The sequence below is a fragment of the Eimeria acervulina genome, genomic scaffold (genome assembly GCF_000499425.1).
Source record: "Eimeria acervulina Houghton genomic scaffold, Eah_scaff150, whole genome shotgun sequence".
NCBI lineage: Eukaryota > Apicomplexa > Conoidasida > Eucoccidiorida > Eimeriidae > Eimeria > Eimeria acervulina.
In genome coordinates, this window is record NW_013549150.1 from 1 (window position 1) to 22,679 (window position 22,679).

At 58.1% G+C, this 22,679-nt stretch overlaps 1 protein-coding gene across 1 annotated transcript; it reads right to left on the bottom strand.

The window, feature by feature from the left end:
• EAH_00021210 (hypothetical protein) lies at window positions 1-20,904 on the bottom strand (the record flags this gene model as incomplete). The annotated part of the gene is made up of 7 exons (XM_013393458.1): window positions 1-3,408; window positions 3,622-3,810; window positions 4,378-5,176; window positions 5,370-16,583; window positions 17,148-17,428; window positions 17,695-19,606; window positions 19,846-20,904. Coding segments are annotated over 7 exons (18,862 nt in total), but the record flags the coding sequence as incomplete, so codon positions are not given.
• Window positions 20,905-22,679: the final 1,775 nt, after the last annotated feature.

Consider the following 22,679-nt stretch of genomic DNA (forward strand, 5'->3'; position numbering starts at 1 on the left):
GCGGAGGGGGCGGAGGGGTGGGAGGCTCTTCTTCATCATCGTACAGCCAGAAAGAAAATGTGCAAGGAGGCCTCGCGTCAAGCCCCACAGAGACAACGGGTTCAGGGAAGTCTTGTCTGCATGCAGCAAGGGTTTTCTGTGCCTCCGTCTCTGTTTCCTGCAGGCCGCTGCTCTTGCTGCTGCTGCTGCTGCTGCTGCAGCAAGTGCTGCTGCGGCACCAGGAAGCTGCTGCCCGGGGCTCCCCTACAGGCACAACTCCAGGGAAGACAGGCCAATGGTGCTGCTTCACTGCTGTCTCTGCCACGCAGCGCAGCAGCACTTCTTGAATCCCAGCAAACTGAGACCGCAAAGCCTCAGCAGCAGCTTCCCTGCTGCTGCTGCTGCTGCTTCGGCTGCTGCTGCTGCTGCTCTCAACAGCGCCGTATGGTTGCACTGCTCCTTGGCCAAGGCCACTACCAGCGTCATTGCCTCCTGCTGCTGCTGCTGTTTCTGCTGCTGTTGACGGGCAAACAGAGACAGAGACGTCTGAAGCAGCTTGAGAAGCAGCAGATGCCTCTGTAGAAGGCACAAGAGGGACCGTTGATAGCAAACGATAGAGAGGAGACAGCGCCTGCCGCGGCGACTGTACTCTCCGCATTGGCCCAGCTGCTGCTGCTGCTGCTCCTGCCTCTGCTGCTGCTTCGGGTGTTTGCGTTGCACCTGCTGTCTCACATGGTGCGGCTGCAGCTGCTGCTGCTGCTGTATCGTCCGCTGACGCTTCACTTCCTTGGTCATCCATCTGTTCTTCCACCAGCTGCAGCTGCTGCTGCGTCTCTCCTCCTTCACAAACAGCATCACTAGCAGGAGCAGGAGCAGCAGCAGCTGCTGCTGCTGTTGCTTGCTGGTGCTGCAGCGCAGCGTCTCTCTGTAAGGCGAATATCTTAAGGAAGTTGCAAGTGAGGAGACAGCGGCTGAAGGCAGGCGGGGGAAATGCACATAAAAAGACAGCAGCCCCTGGGGGCCACTCAGCGTAATCCCTAAAGACTTCAGTCCCTGTTGCTGCTCTATCAGCAGCAAACCAGACACGAAGTGTCTCCTTTAGCAGCGCGTCTCGTAATGCGAGAGACACGGAAGGTGCTGTTGCTGCTATTGTTGCTGCTGCTGCCGCTGCTGCTCCTGCTCGGTCGCCCGATCCTGCCCCTGCTCCGGCTGCTGTTGCTGTTCCTCCTGCTCCTGCTCCCACTGTTGCTGTTGCTGCTGCTGCTGCTGCTGCTGCTGGTGCTGCGGTGGGTTGAGGGGAAGCCTTTCCTCGTTTCGTTACAGCAGCAGAATACATGTGCTGCTGCGCAGGCGGAAGATGGCTTAGCAGACGCAGCAACAGCTGATGCTGTGGACCTTGCTGCTGCTGCTGCTGCCGCTGTTGCTGTTGCAGCGGTGCCGCGTCTTCCCCTGAAGGATCTGCTGCAGCAGCAACAGCCTCCGTGGCTGCGTCTGCTGTATTTACTGCTTCTGTCGGTGCTGCATTTGCTGCTGCTGCTGCTGCTGCGGCTGCGTGGGCAGCAGCTGACAGCCCGCAGAGCTGCAGCAGCGGCAGCCATAGCTGCCGGTCAGGCGGCAGCTGTAGAGACACCCCACCTAAACAAAAGAGGAGACCCTTAAGGAGACAGGTTACATCGTGGGGCCCCACAGATGCCTTGAGCAGCCGCAGCCGCAGCCGCAAGAATTCTGTTAAGTACTGCAGAGACACCTGAGCGCTGCCAACGGGCAGGCGAGGCTGAACTCCATGCTGCTGCTGCTGCTGCTGCTGTTGCTGCTGCTGCTGCTGCTGTTGCTGTTGCTGCTGTTGCTGCTCCTGCTGGTGCTCTTGCTCTTGCTGCTGCTGATGCTGCACAGGCGCACTATGCCCAAAGAAACCGTCAGAGTCAACATGCATAAAGGAGCCAAGTGGCCCCGGCTGTTCGTGCTGCTGCTGCTGCTGCTGCTCCTGCAGTTGCTGATGCTGCTGACTAGATAACAGCTGCTGCTGCTCTTGTTGCTGCATCAGCTCCTCTGGCACCGACTCAAGAATAATTTCCTCTCTGCTCTGCTGCTGGCCTGCAGTAGCCCGCTGGTAGTAATGATGGTGGTGGTGGTGCTGCTGCTGTTGCTGCGGCTGCTGCAGCTGCAGCTGGTGTTGCTGCTGCTGCTGAGGCCACGGCCGCTGAGCAATGGCAGCAGGGCATCCATCTACAGCAAATGGGAGCAGGAAGAATGGTTTCTGCTGTCTGTATCTGCACCTTAAGCTAAGAGCGGAGAGGAGGTCCGAGCTGCCTTGTCGCCGCTGCCCGTATTGCTGTTGCTGCTGCTGTTGCTGCTGTTGCTGCTGCTGCTGCGGCTCTTGTTGCGTGGCTGCTTGTATGGATGCGGGTTGGTCTACTTGCATCAGGTCGTCGGACCCGTCCTGTGGCTGTTCAATTTCACAATGCTGTTGCTGCTGCTGTTGCTGCTGCTGCTGTTGTTGCTGTTGCTGCTGCCTTTCGGCCCAAGGGGCCCGTTCTTGTAGGGCATTGTTTTCTTGGTTGCTGTTGCTGCTGAACAGCCCTTCTGTTGCAGGCGCGTTTGCTGCCAGTGGCTGTCTGGCTCCTGCTGCTGTTGTTGTTGTTGTTGTTGTTGCTGTTGTTGCCACAGGGTAAGACATTGAAGCCGGAGAGGAACGCAAGAGACAGTCCGCCGTCTGACAGCTCCTCGATGCTTCTCCTCTTCCCTGCTGCTGCTGCTGCTGCTGCTTCATGTTGCTGCTGCTGCTGCTGTGCTTGTCTCTGGCTGCAGCAAGTCCACATACGCGCCTAATAAGAGGGTCTATTTGGTGCTCGTGGCAAAGCAGCAAGACATCTGTTGTTGCTCTCAGTCTGTCTCTGCTGATCTCGCGGTGTGTGTCTGCTGCAGTGCGGCTCTCAGGAGACAGCCGGGCCCTTGCTGCTGTCTCCTCTCCTGTTGCTTCCGCCTGTGCTGCAGCAGCAAGCACCCCCATCCCTGAAAGCAGCTTCGTGCTGCCAGCAAAACCCCCGTTCGTCACGGCCTCTAGCCGGCTGTACAGACACCCAAAGGCAGCAGCAGCTTCTGCCCGCAGCTGCACCAAACGCCGCGATATGCTGCTGCTGCAGTCAAGGGAAACCCCATAGCCTCCTGCGCAGCAGCAGGCGAATGTCTCAGGCAACTCTACGCTTCCTACATGCTGTTGCTGCTGCCGCTGCAGCTGCTGCTGCAACTGCAGCTGCAGCTGCCAGCGCAGCAGCTGCTGCTCTTCAGGGGTCCGCAACGTTGCTGCAGGAGAGTAAGACAGAGGCTGCAGCATATTAAACAGCTGCCGCAGCAAAGCAACTGCAGCAGGTCTATCTGCCATTGAGGACGTCTGCTGCAGCAGGAACTCGAAGATCGGACACAACACAGCTGCAGCACAAACAACAAACCCTAAACCCTAAACCCTAAACCCTAAACCCTAAACACTAGAGCGTCAAAAAGCCGTAGAGAATCCCCCGGCCTGAAATTGTAGCAACGCTGAAGTTATGGCACAGAGGTTCAGGGTCTAGGGTTTAGGGTTTAGGGTTTAGGGTTGAGGTCTAGTCCGCAAGCACTTGCCGGAGTGTTTATGTTTAGGTGTACAGGCAGCTAGCAGCAGAGACAGCTCAGCTGCTAGGTGCAAGTTGCAGCCGCGTAGTGCTTCTGCGTCTGTCAGCCGCTGCAGCAGCGGAGTCAGCAGCAAACGAAACCCCCAGCGGGGGCTGCTGCCTGCGGAGTGTATGTACACCCGGCCGCAATCCAGCACCTCAAGTCGGCACCCCGTAAGGGTTTCTACAGACACAAATGCATAAACACATAACAGCAGCAGCAGCGCCTGCAGCAGCAGCAGCAGCAATAGTAGGAGGGGCGAGTGCAGCAGCAGCACTGATTGACTAAGCCAAAAACAGAAGCATCGCCAGCGAACCGCAGCAGCAGAGACAGCGCTGAGATCAGGCAGTACAAGCAGCAAGAGCAGCAGCAGCAACAGCAGCAGCAACAGCAGCAGCAACAGCAGCAAACAGGACCACAGGTCCTTTACACCCTCTCAGGGGAGTTGTTCGTGTGGCTGTAACGTCGTAGAAACCCCTAAACCCTCGACAGCATTTTCTGCACCTTTCTTGCAGTTGCCTGGGAGGCGACGGTTTGTGGTTTAGGTGCGAGCTCGATTAGGGGTGCGAGGACAGGGCGAGGGTTTGCGTTTATTAGGGTTTATGGCTTAGGCTTTAGGGTTTATTAGGGTTTATTACGGTTTCGGGTTTATGGATGAGAGTTAAGGGTCTATTAGGGTTTATTAGGGTTTATTAGGGTTTAGTAGGGCTTATTAGGGTTTATTAGGGTTTAGGGTTTGTTAGGAATTACCGGAGTGTTTGATTGAGACGCAGATCGCCTCCTGTTCTTCGTCTGCTGCTATGCTGAGGGTGCAGCCTTGTTCAGAGCCCCCGAGGTCTGTCTTAGGATCGAGCAGCAGCAGCAGCCTGCGGCACGGAAGAAAGGAGACAGTGGCAATGTTGTCTTGATGCTGACCGAAGGGGTGCTGCGACTCTACGCAGTGTACAGACAGCCGGTGCCGGAACCCCGTCCTCAGCTGCTGCAGCACGAGGGGCCCCAGTTGATCTACAAGGTCTCCCTGGGGGCCCCCCAACACCAGGGCCCTAGCTAGCAGCTGCAGTAGACGCAGCAGCTGCTGCAGGTTGCTGCACGGAAGCTGCTGCAGCAGCGGAGATATTGCAAACGGAGATGGTGGGGGCCCCCCGAGGCCCCCCCGGGCCTCTAATAGGTTCCCAGCCCCTCCTTCTGTTGGCACTGGCAGCAGCGTGGGGGCCCCCAAGCTGTTAGAGAGAAAGAAGGATATGAATGATGGAGGCTGCAGCTGCAGTTGCTGCAGCTGCGGTGCTGCTGCTGCTATCTTCTTGCTCTGCTGCCACACAGAGAAACAACTTGATATCAGCGTCGCTGTCCGGTGGGGGCCCCCCCCTGCGAAGCAAGGGGGCCCCAACTCGCTGTAGCTGAGCTGCAGCAGCTGCAGGAAAGAAGAGAGGCCCCCTAGGTCATCTACGCTCCCTGCGAAGCCTTCACGGGGGCCCTCGACGGGGCCCCCCAAGGGGCCCCCAGGGGTCCCCCCAAAGGCCTCTAGCATTCGCCGCAGGGCTTGACGCACCTAAACCAACAAACAGACAAACAAGTAAGAGAGCACCAGCAGCGAAGTCAACATCCAGCAGCAGCAGAAGCAGCAGCAGCAGTAGCAGTAGCAGCCCATACACTAGCCTCAACGGTTTACCTTCGTTTCTACACAGCACACAATAGACCCTAAACCCTAAACCCTAAACCCTAAACCCTAGACCATAGCGAACCTGGAGGCCAGCGACTGCACCTTCAAGTCTCTCTAACAACGTGAGGAGCGAGCGAATAGGGGGGCCCCCAGCAGCAGCAGAATACCCTTTTGCTGCTTGGCTGTTACTAGGATCACTGAGGCCCTCTAGGAGGGCCTCCAGCCCGTGCAGGGGCCCCCAAGGGGGCCCCGCCCTACAAAGGACCGTCTGCGGCAGCCTAAAGAGTCTCCTAACGCCTGTTTCCTCATCTTCTACCTCTACCACCACCGTAGGGAAACCTACTCTGCTGCTGCTGCTGCTGCTGCTGCCGCTGCTGTTGCGGGGTTTGTCACCTGCTGCTAGGCGCAGCTCTTCTAAACCATCGATCTGCCATATGAAGCCGCAGCGGCCAGCTAACCCCTCCAGCAGCAGCACATCTCCTTCTGCTGAAGCCACCAGTCCCTCAATAACTGGGGCCGTCACCACTCCCTTGCTGCTGCTGCTGCTGCTGCAGGTGCTGAGGTTGCTGCTGCTGCCTTCAACAGCAGACTGGGAGGCCGACAGCAGCAACTCCTGCACGGAACGACGCGCCGCAGTTGCATCGATACCGTTGCTGCTGCTGCTGCTGCGAGTGCTTCGTTGCAGCAGCGTGTGCGTCTCCGTAGCGGCTATAACTTCCTCTGCTGCTGCTGGGGCTGCTGCAGCTGCTGCTGCAGCAGCAGGTGGGTCTGCTGCAGCCTCTGGGATAACGACAACTCCCTGTACGAGAGATGCTGCTGCGGGGTGTATGCGAACAAGGAGGCCCAGCCTCAGCTCCTTAGGCTGCAGCAGCTGCAGCTCGTCGGGGCCATCTAAGGCTTGCAGCTGCCCTCGCCAGTCTCTACCGCATGCAGCAGCAGCAGCAGCAGAAGCAGCAGAACGTGAAACGCCACCTGCGGGGTGCCGAACTGCTGCTGATAAAAGGTCGTCGTACCACTTTGTGCTCCGCAGTACTGCTGCAGCAATCTCATCGGACAAACTACTACTGCTGCTGCTGGTGCTGGTGCTGGTGCTGGTGCTGGTGCTGGTGCTGCTGCTGCTGCTGTGTGTATTGCTGTGGGTTTCTTCTCGCTGAAATTCTGGGGCCACCTGCTCGCTGGCTTGCTGCATTAAGGAGTAGAGGGAGGCGCCCGCTAACACCTCTGTACTCGAAGGCGTCTCTTCCATCCCTGCCCTGTTGCTGCTGCTGCTATTGCTGCTGCTGCTGCTGCAAGTGGCGCTTTTAGCGGTGTTGCTGCTGGCGACGTCGTTGTCCTCGTTTTTGCCGTCTGTACTTCCTGTGTCTTCCTGCATCTGCATGCGCTCTGAATCTTGCTGCACTTCCAGTTCTTCCTGCTGCTGCTGCTGCTGCTGCTGCATTTGCTGCTGCTGGGGTTCTTCCGAGAGGTCTGCTTCTTCTAAGAAGCGCATCTGCATGGCCTCAAGCTCCGCTACGCCGCTGGTGAGCAGCCACTCTGCTGCTGCTTGTAAATCGTCTCCTTGAAGCCGCAGCGCGGAGACACAAAGGCCTAAGGGGAACAAACCGCTTCCCATCATATCTCTCAGCGTCTCTGCTGCAGCACGCCGCTGCAGCGCCTCCTCCCCGAGGCCCCCCCCACACCCACGCCCCACAACGGGCCCCAAGGAGACACCAGAGGAGACAGGAGGAGACGCCTGTGTTGCTGCTCTGCCCTCGCCTGCACTCGGACGCAGGGATGAAGACGCGTCAGCTGCAGCAGATCCTGCTGCCGCTGCTGCAGACTCCCCGCTGCTGCCGCTGCCGCTGCTGCTGCTGCTGCTGGTTGCAGGCAGCAGCGGCGCAGGCACCTGCAACGAAGCCAGAGGCAGCCCCATGTCTGCAAACAGCTGCTGCATGTCTCCGCTGTCTAGGGAAGAAGCAAAAGGGTACAGGAAGGGGGCCCCCCCAAAGTTGGCTCGGATGCGGAGGGGCCCCCCACCGCTGCTGCTTTTGCTGCTGCTGCTGCATGCGGCCCACACAGCAGGGCGGAAGCAGCCTCGCACATCTGGGAAAGCAATGAAGGCGTGCTTGCTGCTGCTACTGCTCGGGCTGCTGCAGCTGCTGCTGTTCAGGTCGTTGTTGTTGCTGCTGCTGCTCCAGGGCAAAACCCGCAAGAGGCTGCCGTTCTTAGTGAAGCCGATGCAGCGCTGCCTGGCATTCAGCAGCACCCCAATTGTGTCTCCTATTCCGTAAGCAGCAGCAAGACCTGCTGCTGCTGTTGCAGCAGAGGCCCCGTGCAGCAGTAATCCGCTGCTGCAGTAGAGATAGCCGCTGCTCATGCTGCTGTCCCCCGCCTTGAGGACGCAGCCGTCTACGTGCAAGCCTACAGCTACCAACGGACAGCTGCTGCTGCATTTGCTGCTGCTGCTGCTGTTGTTGCTAGATTCGATGTCGCTGTCATTCTCCTCGATGCTGCTGCCGCAGAGGCAGCAAACATCAGAAGCAGCAACACGCTCTCGTTGCTGCTGCTCGCAGGCTAAAGTACAGCGCCCAGCAGCAGCGGCGTCCCTTTCTACTGAGGCCCCCCACAACGCCGTGCACCTGCTGCAGTGCTGCCTTTGCTGCTGCTGCTTGTGCTTCTGCTGCTGCTGCTGCTGCGTCTCCTCGCCGTCGATGTACACCTCGAAGTAATAGGCTGGCAAAGATGTGGGGATGGCCCGGTTGGCTTGGGCGGTGCACTGCAGCTGGTTGCATTGTGCTGCTACGGCTTGCGCTTGTTTTGCTGCTGCTTCTGCTTCGTCGTCTGCAGCAGCTGCTGCTGCTTCCTTAGCAGCAGTTGCTGCTGCTGCTGCACTATCTAGAGCGGGCTTTATTGCTGCGGTGTAAAAAAGAGTGTCCGACAGGCTCTGCCCTCCGGTGGTGCAGTTAACTGGAGCTTCCGGCAGCAGCAGCTGCTGCTGTCGCTGCTGTTGCTGCTGCTGCTGCTTGTCACACCGGGCTGCTTCTCCATCTTCCCCGGAGGAAGGGCTTGTAGCTGGCAGCTGGGTGCTCAGAGGGGAGCCTGTCTCTCCCTGCTGCCGCTGCCGCTGCTGCTGCTGTTGCTGCTGTTGCTGCTGTTGTTGCTGCTGCTGTTCTTCTTGTGGGTGCAGCAGCACTGTCCAGTCGTCTGGAGGGCAGACGAATCCCTGTGCTGTGCGCCGCTCCCAGGCGGTTGGCAGCAGCAGCGGGAGGCCCGCGAATGGACAGTGCTGCAGCACATCTGCTGCTGTCTCTCTTAGCAGCAGCCTGTTCTCTATAGCGAGACAGCCATGCAGCCTGTCTCTTAGCAGCTGCCGCAGCCGCAGCGAGAGGCCCCGCAGCTCTTCAAGGCCCTCTAGGTAAGGGACAGAGATGGGGCGGAGACAGACAACCAGCAGGGACTGCAGCAGCTGTTTCTGCAGCAGCAAAGAAGCAGCAACGCGTCTACTCTGCAGCAGCTCGCTAACAGCTGATAAGGCCATCGTTCGCAGCTGCAGCAGCAGCAACGAAGCCACGCGACCAGCCGGAAGCCAAGTCACCCGACCTGCTCCTGCATCCTGTGCTGCAGTTGCAGCAGCAGCAGCACCTGCTGCTGGTGCTGCTGCTGTGCCTCGTGGAGTTGCGCGGGTGCCAGCAGCAGCAGCACAGGGATCAGAAGACTCCTCCAGCAGCCCCTGTTCTGCTGCTAAGGTAAGCCGCACCACTTCCTTCAAGAGTGCTTCTGTCTCTGTTATTTGTTCTCCCTCTGTGCTGCTGCCTTCTGCTGCACTTGATCCTGCTGCTCCTGCTGCTGCTGCAGTTGAAGGTGCTGTCTGCCCAAGCGTTATTAAATCCCGATAGCGGCTCCCTTGGTCTCCTTCGTCTTGCTCCTGCTGCACCAATAGCTGGTGCTGTTGCTGCTGTTGGTTCTGCTGCTGCTGTTCTGCCCCTCTAAGCAGCAAATCCGCTATGGCATGCCCGTCTGTCTCGCATAGATTTGCTGCTGTTGCTGCAGTTACGCGAGTCAGCTGCAGCGCGGGGCTTTCTCCTTCGTTGACCTGCAGCAAGGCGAGGCCTTCGTACTTGGAGAGCATCACAAGTCTGCTGCTTTGGCGCTGCAGCAGCAGCTGCTGCTGCAGCAACTCGCTGCTGTTGCTGCTGTCGGACTGTAAAGAGCTGCCAACCCTTAAGAACTCGGGAGAGCCCCCAAGCACAGCAAGAGCCCCCAGCGCCACACAAACCGCCTGGCCCCACAGGGGGGTTCCATCTGTTGCTGCTGGTGCTGCTGCTGCTTCTGTTGTTGCTGCTGCTGCAGCTGCCTTCCCTACTGCACTGCATGCATCAACCAGCCACCCGAAAGGGTCCGCATGGGCAGGCGAAAATTGCGAATGGTGGTGGTAGTGGTGGGGTTGGTGATGGCGGTGATGCTGGTGAGTCTGCTGCTGTTGCGGTTGCTGCTGCTGCTGCTGCTGTTGCTGTTGATTTTGCTGGTGCTGTTGCTGCTGCTTTTGCTGCTGGCATTCGAGTGAACTGTGCTCGACTGGAACCGAGGTCTCCTCCAGTGCTGCTTGACTGCCGTGCAGCAGCAGCTGCTGCTGCTGCTGCTGCTCCAGCTCGTTTGGCTGCTGTTCCGTCTGCTGCTGTTGCTGCAACAACTTGTCTTGCTGCTGCATCTGGTTTAGGTGTACTGGCTGTAGGTACTGGTTCAGGGTGTGTGTTTGTGCTCGTTGCTGTTGCTGCTGTTGTTGTAGCTGCTGCTGCTGCTGCAACTGCAGCTGCTGTGCCGCGTGATCTGCTGCCTTCTGCAGAAGCACATTTGCGCCTTCCTCCAGCAGTTTACTGCTGTAGGCCATCGCCTTTCGAATTTGCTGCCGGATGTGGGGCCCCCACTGGCAGCACAGCAGCAGCTGCAGCAGCAATCCCCGCAAGTCTAGAGACAGCGCCGCTTGCTGGCTAGCTGTGCGGGTGTGCGCGAGCAGAGACACGGGGATGCAGGCCCCGCTGCTGTTGCCGCTGCTGCTGTTGCTGCTGCTGCTGTTGCTGCTGCTGCTGTTGCTGTTGCTGCTGCTGCTGCTGTACGGCATGCCACCGCGGTGAGCCAGTTGATGCAGCAGATGTTCCTCCCAGTGTCGAGACAGCTGAGAAAGGCCTGATGAACACTCCCCCAAAGCAAACGCCATAGGAGACGCTAGAAGCCGCAACGACCTGCTGCTGCCGCTGGTGGTGCTGCTGCTGCTATCTTGTGCTGCGGATGCCTCCGGTGCTGCTGCTGCTGCTGCGCTGAGCTGCTGCAGCGCTGCTGTGGCGATCGTTTCGGGGCTGCACACCGCTACGCCACAGCCGATAGCTGCGAGGAGGCCCTCTGCAAGCTGTGCTGCGCTGCTGCTGCTGCTGCTTCTGCTGTCTCCTTCACCGTTGGAGCCAAGTGGGGACATCCCCCTCGACGGGGCGTAAGAGGGGAGAGAGCTGCTGAAGCCAGTTGGTGCAGCTTCTGCTGCAGCACGGCCTAGGTCGTCAGCTGCCGATCCTGCTGCTGCTTCTGCTGGTGCTCCTGCCGCTGCTGCTGCTGCTGCTGCTGTGGTGGCTGCTACTGGCGCTGCTGCAGCTGAAGCAACGGACATGGGGCTGCATGACCCTGAAAAAGGAGTAAAGGAGGCCCCCATATGTTTGTGATGCATAAGCAGCAAGTAAAGCTGCTGATGCAGCTGGCGTTGCTGCAGCAACTGCTGCTGCATTGCTGCTGTGGGCTTGAAAAAGTAAGAGCCGTGGCGATTGGCAGCAGCAGCAGCAGCATTGAGAAGCACATCTCGGAGCGCCTCTTGCGAGTGCGAGGGTCCCCCATAAAGAGCCTTCAAGGCCGGCAGCAGGAATGCTGCTGCTTGCTGCTGGCTGCTGAGAGGCAGCAACAGCTTCAGCAGCCTGATCGCCTGCCGCTGCAGTCTGGGGCTGCCGCCCGCGAGCAGCAAAGCCGCTGCAGCGGCAAGTGCATCTGACGACAGAACTGCATGCAGAGAGAACGCTGTGGGTCCACACGAAAAGGCATCAAGGCTGCTGCTGCTGCTGCTGTTGCTGCTGCTGTTGTTGCTGCTGCAGCCGATCGACGTGCACACAGGATGCCAGCTGTGTATACTTGCAGAGGGAGACCAGTGGTCATATGCTGCTGCAGAGGTAGCATGAGGAGTAGCGCCTGCAGTAGATGCCGCTTCGGCTGCTTCTGTTGCCGTTGGTGCTGCTGCTGCTGTTGTTGCTGCTGCTGCTGCTAACCTGTGCAGCTGATGAAGGGCCGCCGCGTCGGATGTGAACGTCTTCGAGAGTAGCAGCAGCAGCAAAGCAGCAAACAAGTTTGCTGTTGACTCCCAAGAGAGGAAAAAGGCCAATTCCTCAACTGGAGCAGGCTGCTGGTGCTGCTGGTGCTGCTGCTGTTGCTGATGCTGTTGCTGCTGTTGCAGTTGCGGGTGAGGAGCAATCCTCGCTGCTGCTGTTTGCAGAGCAGCAATCAGCAGCAAATCGGTGCAGCACCGCAAGGCCATAAGCCGAGGCTTTTGTCCTGCAGCTGCAAGCCGGAGGCATATAATAAACAGCAGCAGCAACCTGCTGTAGGGAGGAGGAGATAAGACTGCCTGCTGCTGCAGCAGCAGCAGCTGCTGCTGCTGCTGTTGTATGGGAAGAGCGCCAGCAAAGGCTGCTTCAATCAGCCCAACTTGCTGCAGCGCCGTTGTCTCTCCTTCAGCTAAAGGGACGAGGCCCAGCACTGACAGAGCAGTGCTGCTCACCGCGAAGCATTGCTGCGGCAAGATGCGCTCAGGCGCATGTGCAGCAGCTGCAGCTGCAGCTGCAGCAGAAGCACTAGCAGAAGCAGAAGCAGCAGAAGCATCCACGCAACAATTTAGCTCCCGGGTGGCGAGGGGCCGCTGACGGCTGTGCGAGATACCAGTGTCGTGTTGCTGCTGCAGATGCAGTTGCTGCTGCTGGTGTTGTTGCTGGTGCTGTTGATGCTGTTGTAGTTGCTGCTGCTGCTGCTGCTGCTGCGGGTGGGTGTCTGCGAGCAGCACAGCGACAGCAACCGCTCTATAATGGAAGAGCTGCAGCTGTCTCTCCAGCTGCACCCCACACCCTCGTACAGAAGCGAAGAGATCCTTTTGCAGTCTTTCATCTTCTGCTTCCTGGGGATCGTCTCCTCCCCTTGAGAACTCATAAGGCCTAAAGAGAGGATAGTACGGCAAACAAGGCCCACTGCTGCTGTTGCTGCTGTTGCTGCTGCTGCTGCCGCTGCATCCTCGCCACCGCATGCACTGCGCAGGATCAAGCTGCAGGCTGTTGTCTACTTGGGGCCCCCAAGGCAGCAGCGGTAAGCCAAGAGGCTGTTCTCTACCCATAGAGCGCAGCACCAGCAGCAGCAGCCGCAGCGGGAGGGGCCCCTGCAGTGACAGCAGAGCGTGCTGCAGCAGATCTAAACCCTGCAGCATCCCCTCCGCTCGCAGCCGACGCTGCCGCAACACCTCCGTTAGGCAGCTTAAATCATCAAGGGGCCCGGCAGGAGAAGCTGCTGCTGCTGCTGCCTCATCTTCTGCTTCCTTTGCCGCTGCTGCAGATGCGGCTGCTGCGTCAATGGCAGCAGCAATTACAGCCTGCGGCGAGCTGTCGTGCCCACTCCCCACCTGTACTGCTCCTATTGCTGCTGCTACATTTGCTGCTGCTGTTGCTGCTGCTGCCGAACCTCCCGGTGTGGCTCGGCTTACGTGGGAAGCTGTGCGGGGACGCTGCAGAGAGAATACTGGAGCAGCAGAAGCAGCAGCAGCAGCAGCGGCGCCAGAAGCAGCTGCAACCTCCTTCACCATCTCTGCTGCTGCTGCTGCTGCTGCTCTACCTATGCACTGGACTAGCAGCAGCTGCTGCAGTGGGCCCCCAACGAGCGGAACGTCGAGGCCCTTAAAGGCAGTCTCCTCAGCAGCAACAGCAGCAGTATCAGAGCCAGGAGAATCAGCAACAGCTGTGGGTCCTCCTGCTGCTGCTGCTGCATTTGCTGCTGCAGTGCATGCAGAGCGAACAGCAGCGTCGGCTGAGGCAGCAGCAGCAGCGGCTAAGGATGTAAGCTTCTGTTGCTGATGTGCTTCCGGGGGTACGTCGGTGCTGCAGGCAGCAGCAGCAGCAGCGGTTGCTGCTGCTGATGCTTGCACAGACCGCACTGCTGCAGTGAGACCCCGCGCTGCTGTTGGCGGCAGCGCAGGAGGAGCAGCAAAAAAGACTGCAGCAATTCCGTGGGAGATGCTTTCGGCAGCAATCTCTTTCTGCTGCTGCTGCTGCTGCTGCAGCCGCAGCTGCCTTGCTGCCCTGCATCTCTGCATGCGCTGCCAAGCAGCAAACGCCTTTTTACACCGCCGCAGCGGCCCATCTAGCGTAGGAGTTGTCCCTGCTGCTGCTGCTGCAGCTGCTGCAGCTGCTGCAGCATGCCTGTTGCTGGAGAAAGCCTTGAGGGACGCGACCGGTAAGAGGGCCCCCCTGCCGTTTAAGGCAGTGAGAAAAGACAAAACCTTAGCGAGCGTTTGTTGGCTGTATTCTTCTTCTGTCTCCTCTGTGTCTGAACCTTCTCTGGTAGCCTCCGCAGCAGCAGCTTCTGCTGTTGCTGTTCGTGCTGCTGGTGCAGCTGCTTGTGGGGTTGGAGCTGCAGACTGAAGCGTGGAGACAGGCGTGGAAGCCAGAGAATGCTGCCCCGCAGAACCAGCAACAGCAGCAGCAGCAGCAGCAGCAAGATGGTCTACATCTGGGCCGTGCAGAGCCAAACTGTCGCTGCTGCAGTTGCTACTGAGGTGCGTCGAGCTGCTGCTGACGAGAAGAGGAGTCTCGCTGGTGCAGCTGCCTTTGCTGCTGCTGCAAAGGCCCTCTTGCTGCATGCGGCTGGGTAGGTGGAGGCCCCCGCGGAAGGCGTGTGCTGCAGCTGCTGCTGCTGCTGCTGCTGTTCGCACGGGCTGCAGGCCCGCTGCCACGAGACTATAGGGGAGTTCTCTCTCCTCCTTTTTTCTTTGCTTTGATGAATAGGGTTTAAGCCTCATTAGCAACGCCGCCTTACTTAAGAGCACTGCTGCCCAGAAGGAGTAAGAAGAGAGCGTCTGCTGGTGCTGCAGCTGCTGCTGCAGCAGCTCGTGATGCTCCGCAGCCGGCGTCGCAGCGGGGACCTCTGCAGCCCCCCCATCAGCAGCAGCAGCAGCAGCAGCAGCAGCAAGGTCCCTCCGCTTGCTCTCTGCTGCCAGCACCGCTCGCTGCCGCTCCCCCACTGCCCACTGCCGTAACGCGCGGCCCCCAGACCATACAAAGACGAGGGCAGCAAACTGCTGCTGCTCAGCTAGCCAGGATGCTTGTCCATTCACAAGCGCATTCAACCTGTTTCTGATGCTGCTGGTGCTGCTGCTGCCTGCTGCTGCTGCTGCTGCTGCTGCTGCTGATGCTGCTGCGTCCACGAGCTCGGGTGCTCGCTTCAGCAGCGCCCAGAGCAGCGAGAGCAGCAGCTTGTGCATGTGCAGGTGGTGCAGCAGACAGCAGCAGTAGGCCCTGACTGCTTGCTGCAGGCTGAGGCCCCCAACTGTCTCGCTAATTAGGGCCCCCCCAGCCAGGGACCTGCGGGCCCTTCCAAGAGCGAGGGGGGGCCCCCTCCTGCTGAAGATTACTGCTGCTGCCTCGAGGACTAAAGCGAGGGGCCTCCCTAAAGGAGTTCCCCTCCAGATGATGTAGCAAATGCTTTCTGGGTGGGCCCTTAGGTGCTGCAGCTCTTCCCTCCAAGGAGACACCAGAAGAAGCGGGTGCTGCAGCACATCCTGACTGCCGCAGCAGCCGCCCCCTCCAGCAGCAGCAGCAGACACAGAACCACCCACTCCTGCTGCTGCTGCTGCTGCGCTTCTGGCCTCTGCTGGAGGTGCAGCAGCTGCAAGAAGTGCTGCAGTACCCGAGCTTTCCGATGCTTCTTTTGAGGGGCCCCAGGGGGCCCCCTGTGTCTGTGAGCTCCCCTTAAGTGTCTCCTCTCGATATACTTGAGGCACTTTGCTGCTCCTCCCCGGATGGGCAAGACCAAATGCTGCAGGTGCAGCAGGCCCCACGCATCCCTCCGAATACAGGCCGTTTGGGGGGCCCCCAGGGAGGGCTCCAGAAGGGCCCCCAGAGGGGCCCCCGAGAGGGCCCCCAGAGGGGACCCCAGAGGGACCCCCAGAGGGTCCTCTAGAGGGGCCCTTAGAATGACCCCCAGAGGGGTCCCCAGTGGGGCTCCCAGAGGGGGTCGCAGAAGGGCCCCCAGAGGGGCCCTTAGAGGGGCCCCCAAAATGGTGGGGCGAGCAGCTGCCAGCTAATTGTTGCGTTTGAGGGTGTTGCTGCTGCATCTGCTGCAGCTGCTGCAGCTGGCGTTTGTGGCGGAGGTGGTGGGAGTTGTTTGAATTTGTATCTTCAACACTTTCGGTGTCTATGCAGCGGGGTGTCTCCCGGGGCTGCTGCTGCGTGGGCCTCCGTGTGTCTCCTTTCCACGGCTGCAGCAGCACAAGGCCCTCAGGTGTCTCCTTGCTTCTTGAGAGCAGCCGGCGGATGCAGGGGCTTCTCTCTTTGCGGTATCCACCTGAAAACAGCAGCGAGTTGAGGGCACCAGCGAGCTGCTGCTCGTGAACAGCAGCAGGAGAACCCCGCAGCAGCGCTGCTGTTGCTGCTGCAACAGCAGCACCGCATGCAAACAAAAACTCCACCAGCAAATGCAGACCGTCTTCCCGATGCTGCTGCGCTGGCGAAGACATACAAGAAGCCACCCCAACCATATCCACAACGCTGCTGCTGCTGCTGCTGCTGCTGCTGTTGCTGTTCTTGTCGTTGCTGTTGCCTTCTGTAGCATAGGCCATCTCTTCACTCGTGCTGGCCTTCTTTCCCTGGTGGGCGTCCTGTAGTTCTATTCTTTTGCTGCAGCTCTGCTCTTGTGCAGCAGCAGCAGCAACAGCAGCCTCTGCTGCTGCAGCTGCTGCTGGCGGCAGTACCCACTGCTGCCCCAGACAATACACCTTGAAGCCCCACAAAGAACCCCTAGGCCTGCAGCTAGAAGTGAGAGAGGGGGGGGCCCTCTCAGCTACAGTAAAGAACAAAGTAAGGCTAAATGCCTCAAACACTAGCGGCTGCTGCGGGAAGGGGGCCCCCCCAGCAGCAGCAGGGGCCCCAGAGGGGCCCCCTGTCTCCTCCGTGCTGCTGCCACTGAAAGGCCCCGCGAGGAGACACTCGTTGGGTACCTCCGTAGGCGCACAAGACCAGATGCCTCTGTATATCTGCAGAGGAGCAGCAGAAAAAAGCAAACAAAAACAAACAAAAACAAACAAAAACAGGCACTAGCAAACACCAATTAATATTGCAAGGCAAGAGATAGACTGCAGGCTAACGATTGCAGCGACTCACCATATATACCCACGCAGCAGCAGCAGCAGCAGCAGCAGCAGCAGCAGTGGCAGCAGCAGCAGAAGCAGCAGCAGAAGAAGCAGCAGCAGCAGCAGCCAGCCAAGAGGCAACAAACGAAGAACATGAACAGCAGCAGTAGCAGCAGCACGAACAGAAAAAGAGACAGGACGCTAGGAACAGAGACAGAGGGAGAGACAGACACAAGGAGACAGAGACAAGGAGACAGGGGCGGAGACAGAGATAATGAGACAGAGACAAGGAGACAATGAGAGAAAGGCAAGGGACAAGGAGACAGTTGGAACAATACAGGAGACAAGGAGACAGTTAGAGGAGCACAAGACGAACAGAACTTCATAAAAGGAAAGGAGACAGACACCCAGCAAAATAAAAGAGAGGTAAACACTGTCTCTTCTTTGTAAGTGTAGTGGCCGTCTAACCCAAAGGGCATCATGAGGCCCTTCTGTCTCCGACTTGCAATCAAACAGCAACAATATATGCGAAGCAGCAGGTAGGCAGACGTGATACGCATAAAAAAAGTGCTGCTGCTGCTGCGGCTGCTGCGGCTGCTGCTGCTGCTGCGGCTGCGAGAGCCGCACGCCGCGGCTGCTGGCCCACGCTGCTGCTGCTTCCTCTGTCCAAGCAGCATAATGCCGGGTATAAGGATGCGGTGTCTCCACAACTCGCAGCAGCGGGTGCAGCGGGGGCTGAGGAACAAACCCTGCACAAGCAACCGCAGCAGCAGCAGCAGCAGCATCATTACCCGCCGCAGCAGCAGTCGCAACAGCAGCAGCGGCGCCATTAGCATCCGCAGCAGCCTTCGCTGCATTCGCAGCAGCAGCGTTCGCAACAGCAGCAGCAACCGCACAAGAAACAGCAGCAGCAGCAGCAGCAGCAGCAGCAGCAGCAGCAGCAGCGGGTCCCCGCTGTGGGCACAACAGCCAGGCAGCGGGCCCCACTCAAGCTGTATAACGACTGGTGGCCCACCTGGCTGACAGATTTGCTGTTCCTGCAGATTCAAGTGCTGCTGTTGGTGTTGTTGTTGTTGCTGCTGCTGCTGTTGCTGCTGCTGCTGCTGTTGCTGCTGCTGCTGCTGTTGTTGCTGCTGCTGCTCCTGCGAAAGGTGCGGTGATTGATGGAGCTGCTTGCTGGTGCTCCCAGAGCTGAGTGCCTCGACGAGCTGCTGCAGCAAGGGGTTTGCGTACACTGCAGCATCAGCAGCCAGCAGCAACCCGTATAGTTCTGCTGCTGCATTTTGCTGCAGCTTTCCTAGCCAGGGACAAGCAGAGACAACAGCAAGGCCGTAACAAAGAGGCACAGCAACACAATCAATCAGAGTCCCCTCTAAATTGGGCACCCCTTTACAACACATTTGCTGATGTTGCTGTTGCTGCTGCTGCTGCTGCTGATGGCGATGGTGGTGGTGGTGCTGCTGGTGGTGGTGGCGGTGGTGATGATGATGCTGCTGCTGCTGCTGCTGCCGTTGTGGGGAGCGCATGCGCTCACCCACTTCCTTAATCGCAGTTAGGCAGGGCTTGAGAGCAGCAGCAACCGCAGCAACAAACCGCTGCAGCTCTTGCACAGGTGCGGTGTATCTGCTGCTGCACAAGGCAGCAGCAAACAGCAGCCGTAGAGCAATACGCTGCAGCAGCATGCATGCGCTTCTCCCTGTCTCTTCACTTACAGGGCGGACATCGTGGGGGCCCCAAGGAGCACATCCTCTGGCAGCCCCTTTTGCTGCTTTTGCTGCTGCTGCTGCTGTTGCTGCTGTCGCAGCCGCTGCACCGCCAGCAATGCTAGTAAGAAGCGGCGGCTGCTTCCTATGTCTTCCCGTTCTCGCTGCAGCAACACGAGTGTCTCCTTGCCTTGCCTCTTGGGCAGGCGCGGATCCTCTCCGGTCACCGCCCACAGCAGCAGCAGCAGCAGCAGCAGAAGCAGCAGCAGAAGGCACAACAGCAGCACCAAGTGCTGCGGTAGCTGCAGCGCCCATACGGCCCTGGGATTGCCTTTCACTGCTCGGAGGAGGAGACCGCGAAGAGTCAGACGGGGTGGCTGGGTTGTCAGGTGAGGTTCTGCTGCTGCTGCTGCTGCTGCAGCTGCTGTTGCTGCTGCAGCCCTCTGCAGGTGGTGCAGTTGACTCTTCAGGGCACGAACCTCCCTGGTGGTTGTCAGGGTGGGCAGCAGTAGCTGCAGCTGCCGCAGCAGCAGCAGCAGCAGCAGAAACGGCTTTCCTTGCTGTAGGCGACCTGAGACAGATGCGGTGCTGCAGCAAGTGCTGCTGCGCCACGTGCAGCAGCAGCCGCAACAACGACCGCGAGCATCGAAACCCTTCAGGCTGCTCTTTGCAGGCTTCTACCCCGTCTTGTTTGCTGTCTTCCCCAATCATTTTGCTGCTGTCTTCATCAATGCCAGAGGCAGCAGCAACAGGAGCAGCGGCAGCAGCATCAGCAACAGCATCAGCAGCATTGCTTTGAAGGGCCCCTCCCGTAGAAGAGGCCATAGATGCTGCCGTTGGTGCTGCCGATGTAGGCGCTGCAGCACCTGGGTTTTCAGTCCCCTGCTGCTGCTGCTGCTGGCTGCTGCAGTGCTGCTGCGTCGAAAGGACTGCTGCTGCTACTGGATAAGACTCCATTGCGGAGCTGTCAGCAGCAGGTGCTTGTCGGGGGGCCCCCCTATTGGGGGGCCCCCCAAAAGGCAAGTCGAGGTCTGGCAGCTCGCCTACCCGCTGCAGCAGCTGCTGCAGCAGTTCCTGGCTGCCGCCCTCAGCACGAAAAACCTCCTGCAGAATCTCAGCGCGCCTTCTCCGACGAAGCGACTCCCTGCTGCGGCTGCTGCTGCTGCTGCTTCTAGGTGCTGCTGGCAGAGAACTTGGGGCCTCCCAGAAGAAGTGTTTGTCTCGCTGAGGGACCCGAGAAACGCAGATACAAAGCGTGAGGCCTTTAGTATCTAGGGTTTAGGGTTTAGGATTTAAGGTTCAAGGTTTGCAAACAGTGGTTTAGGGTTTAGGGTTTACTGTGTAAATACGAAGGGTTCTTTGCGTAGGAGCCTGGGGCTGAGGGTTTGGGCATAAGACTGTAGCGCTTAAGGTTTGGGTTTTAGGGTTTAGGGTTTAGGGTTTAGGGTTTGGAGGCGACTCACCAAACCCTGACGAACCACCGCCCCAATAGTCTCCCTGAAGACGCAGCACTTGAGGGCAATGGGGCCCTCAATGAGTACGGGGTTAGCAGCGAGTGCATCATCACAGAGCGAAGAAAGCTTCTTTGCTGTCCAGTTCAAAGCACGCCGCTGCAGCTCTTTGCTGCTGCTGCTGCTGGTGCTGGTGCTGCTGCTGCTGCTGTTGTGCTGCTGGGCATGTTCCTCGTCTTCCTCGCCTGGTCCAGATGCAGAAGCTGCGTCTTCCGCGGCAGCAACAGGAGGAGGTTGCATAGCAGCAGCAGTAGCAGCAGCAGCAGCTGCTGCTGCTGCTGCATCGAAGTCCACCAGACCCCCCAGGCCCAGCAGCAGGTCGTCTGCTTGTCTGTAGATGTGGTTTCTTCTCTGTATATATCTCTCAACTCCCTTGGGTGTCAGTACGCATTGCTCCGCTGCATGCTTAGCAGCAAATGCAGCAATAGGGCCCCACCTGCAGCAGCAATGAGACCTCCTTAAAGCCTCAAACAAAGCTTCATCATAACTCGCGTACTTCTGCAGCTCCATAGGAGAGAACAAAGAGGAAACAGACGATGACGATAAAACCCCACACACACCACCTCCATCCTGTGGGGCCCCTTGCTGGGGGCCCCCTTCCAGGGCCCCTCCCGCAGGGTCTCCAGGGGCCCCCGTTTGGGGGCCCCCTCCTGGGGCCCCCTCATGGGGGCCCCCAAACGGGGGCCCCTGGAGACCCTGAGGGGGCGCTCCTTCGAGGATCCCCGCACCTCTTCCTGAGGGAGCTGGAGGTGGGGCACTCACTGATGCGCCAGTCGTCTGGCTGCTGCGAGAGCGAAGAGGTGTGGGGCCCCCATTGCTGCTGCTGTGTGCATAGGGGTTGCGTAATATTGTTGTGCTGGCGTTTGGGTGTATGCTCCTTTCGGGGTCCTGGGGGCCCCTCTCGATGTCTACTGGTCCCTGATCTGCTTCATAAAAAGATAAAGAAGTCTCAAGGTCTTCTTCCTCACCTTCTCCGTTGGAGGTTCGTCGCTGAAAACCGGGAGCCTCCATCGCTCCTCCCTCCCATCACTGCTGCACCTGCTGCTGTTGCTGCTGCTGCTGCTGGTGCTGCTGCTTGTGTGTAAAGGGAGGGGGGGCAGGGGAGTACTGGGGGCCCGCTTTAAAGGCTAGCTGCAGGCCTGAGCTGGGGGCACGGGTCCCGTTGGTGAGCTGCTGGGGGGCTTGATGAGGTGTCTGTACAGTCGGGAGTACACGAGCGGCAGCATATGATAATAAAGGTGAGAACCCATGCATGCAGCAGGAAATGCTGCTATGCAAATAACTGCTGCTGCTGCTGCTGCTGCCTCTAAGGGGGGAGAGCAGCAAGTGACCTTTGCGGCGTTGTCGTTGCTGGAGAGTTAATAAGCTATCTTCTGGTTGTTAATTTGATGGAATAGAACAACTAATTATATTTCTAGCATTTATTTTAGGAAAAAATAGAAAAATAAACACCAAGAGAGGCAAAAGAGTTAACGGTCTACAGACATCACAAGCTCCGGCATCATCTCAGTGGCTAAGGCTCTCTCTTATAAAGGTTTTATATATTCTGAATACAAAAACTAAACTTACAACGTTGATTAATTATATTATTCCTCTAAACATGCAAACAAATAAACCCAAAGGGCCCCTCAGCCCCCCAATGTAAACTCTTTCTGCTCTTCACCGCTGGAGCTGCTGCTGCTGCTGCTGCTGCTGCTGCACGCAACAGCAGCAGACCAGCAGGCAGGGGGGGCCGCCTCCTCTCCTCTTGCGTGCGAATAAAAGGCAAAAACAAATAAAATAAAACAATTTTTTAAATTTAATTAATCATATTTTATCTGTATTGTAATATATATATTTAATATCGTATAGGCTGTCGGTGACCCATCACCGCCGCGTGCAGCGCTGAGGCGCCCGTACATACATACGTAAGCGCCGCACCCCTCAACAAAACAAACAAGAGGAAATAAACCTGTTTCTTCTTAATATATACTTAAAAAATAAAATATGTTTAAGTGAGAGGTAATTAAATCTAAAAAGGGTTAATTGACTCCCGTAGAGGCGCGTGTTTGCCCTCGCTGCACGTTTGTCTTCTTCCTATAAGACAATAAGCAGGGTTTCTCTGCTTAATATTTCGTCGGCTAATTTATTAAGCTGCCGTTTTTCCCTTCATATACGCAACACTTTAAATAGCTTTCTGTGCATGCAACGCCCTGTGCTGGCGTTTGCCGACACTCAGCAGCAGCAGGGACCCAAGACAGCAGCAATTAGCAGGAGCTAACTAAAAGCAAAGTTAAGTGGCTAGCTGATGGCCTACCCACATGGATAGTCGCAGCTATCTGGGGCCAAGTGCTGTTAGCTAGCTGCAGCTAGTTGCAACTAGTCGCAGCTAGCTGCAGCTAGCTGGGGCCAAATGTGGCTAGCTAGTTGCAGCTAGCTGCAGCTAGCTACAACTAGCTGCAACTAGCTGCAGCTAGCTGCAACTAGCTGCAACTAGCTGCAGCTATGCTGCAGTGCTGCTCCTTTCTTTCAGTCTATCGCACAACAACAACAGAGCCCAGGTGCAGCAAAGAAAATCTTTTGAGGCCTTTAATCGAATTGTTAAACGCACTAGCCCTCAAATAAAGCAAAAAACTCAAAGGTGTCTGTACACCGCATGCGTCAGAAAGCGCCAACACATGCAATACAGGGCGGTTAAGGGGAAAAGAAGGGGTATAGGCCCTCTCGTGCTATAATAATACTAATAAAACCAAGAAGTGCACCCATGCATGCATGCTCGCATGTGTTTGTCGTAAGTAACCAGAGTG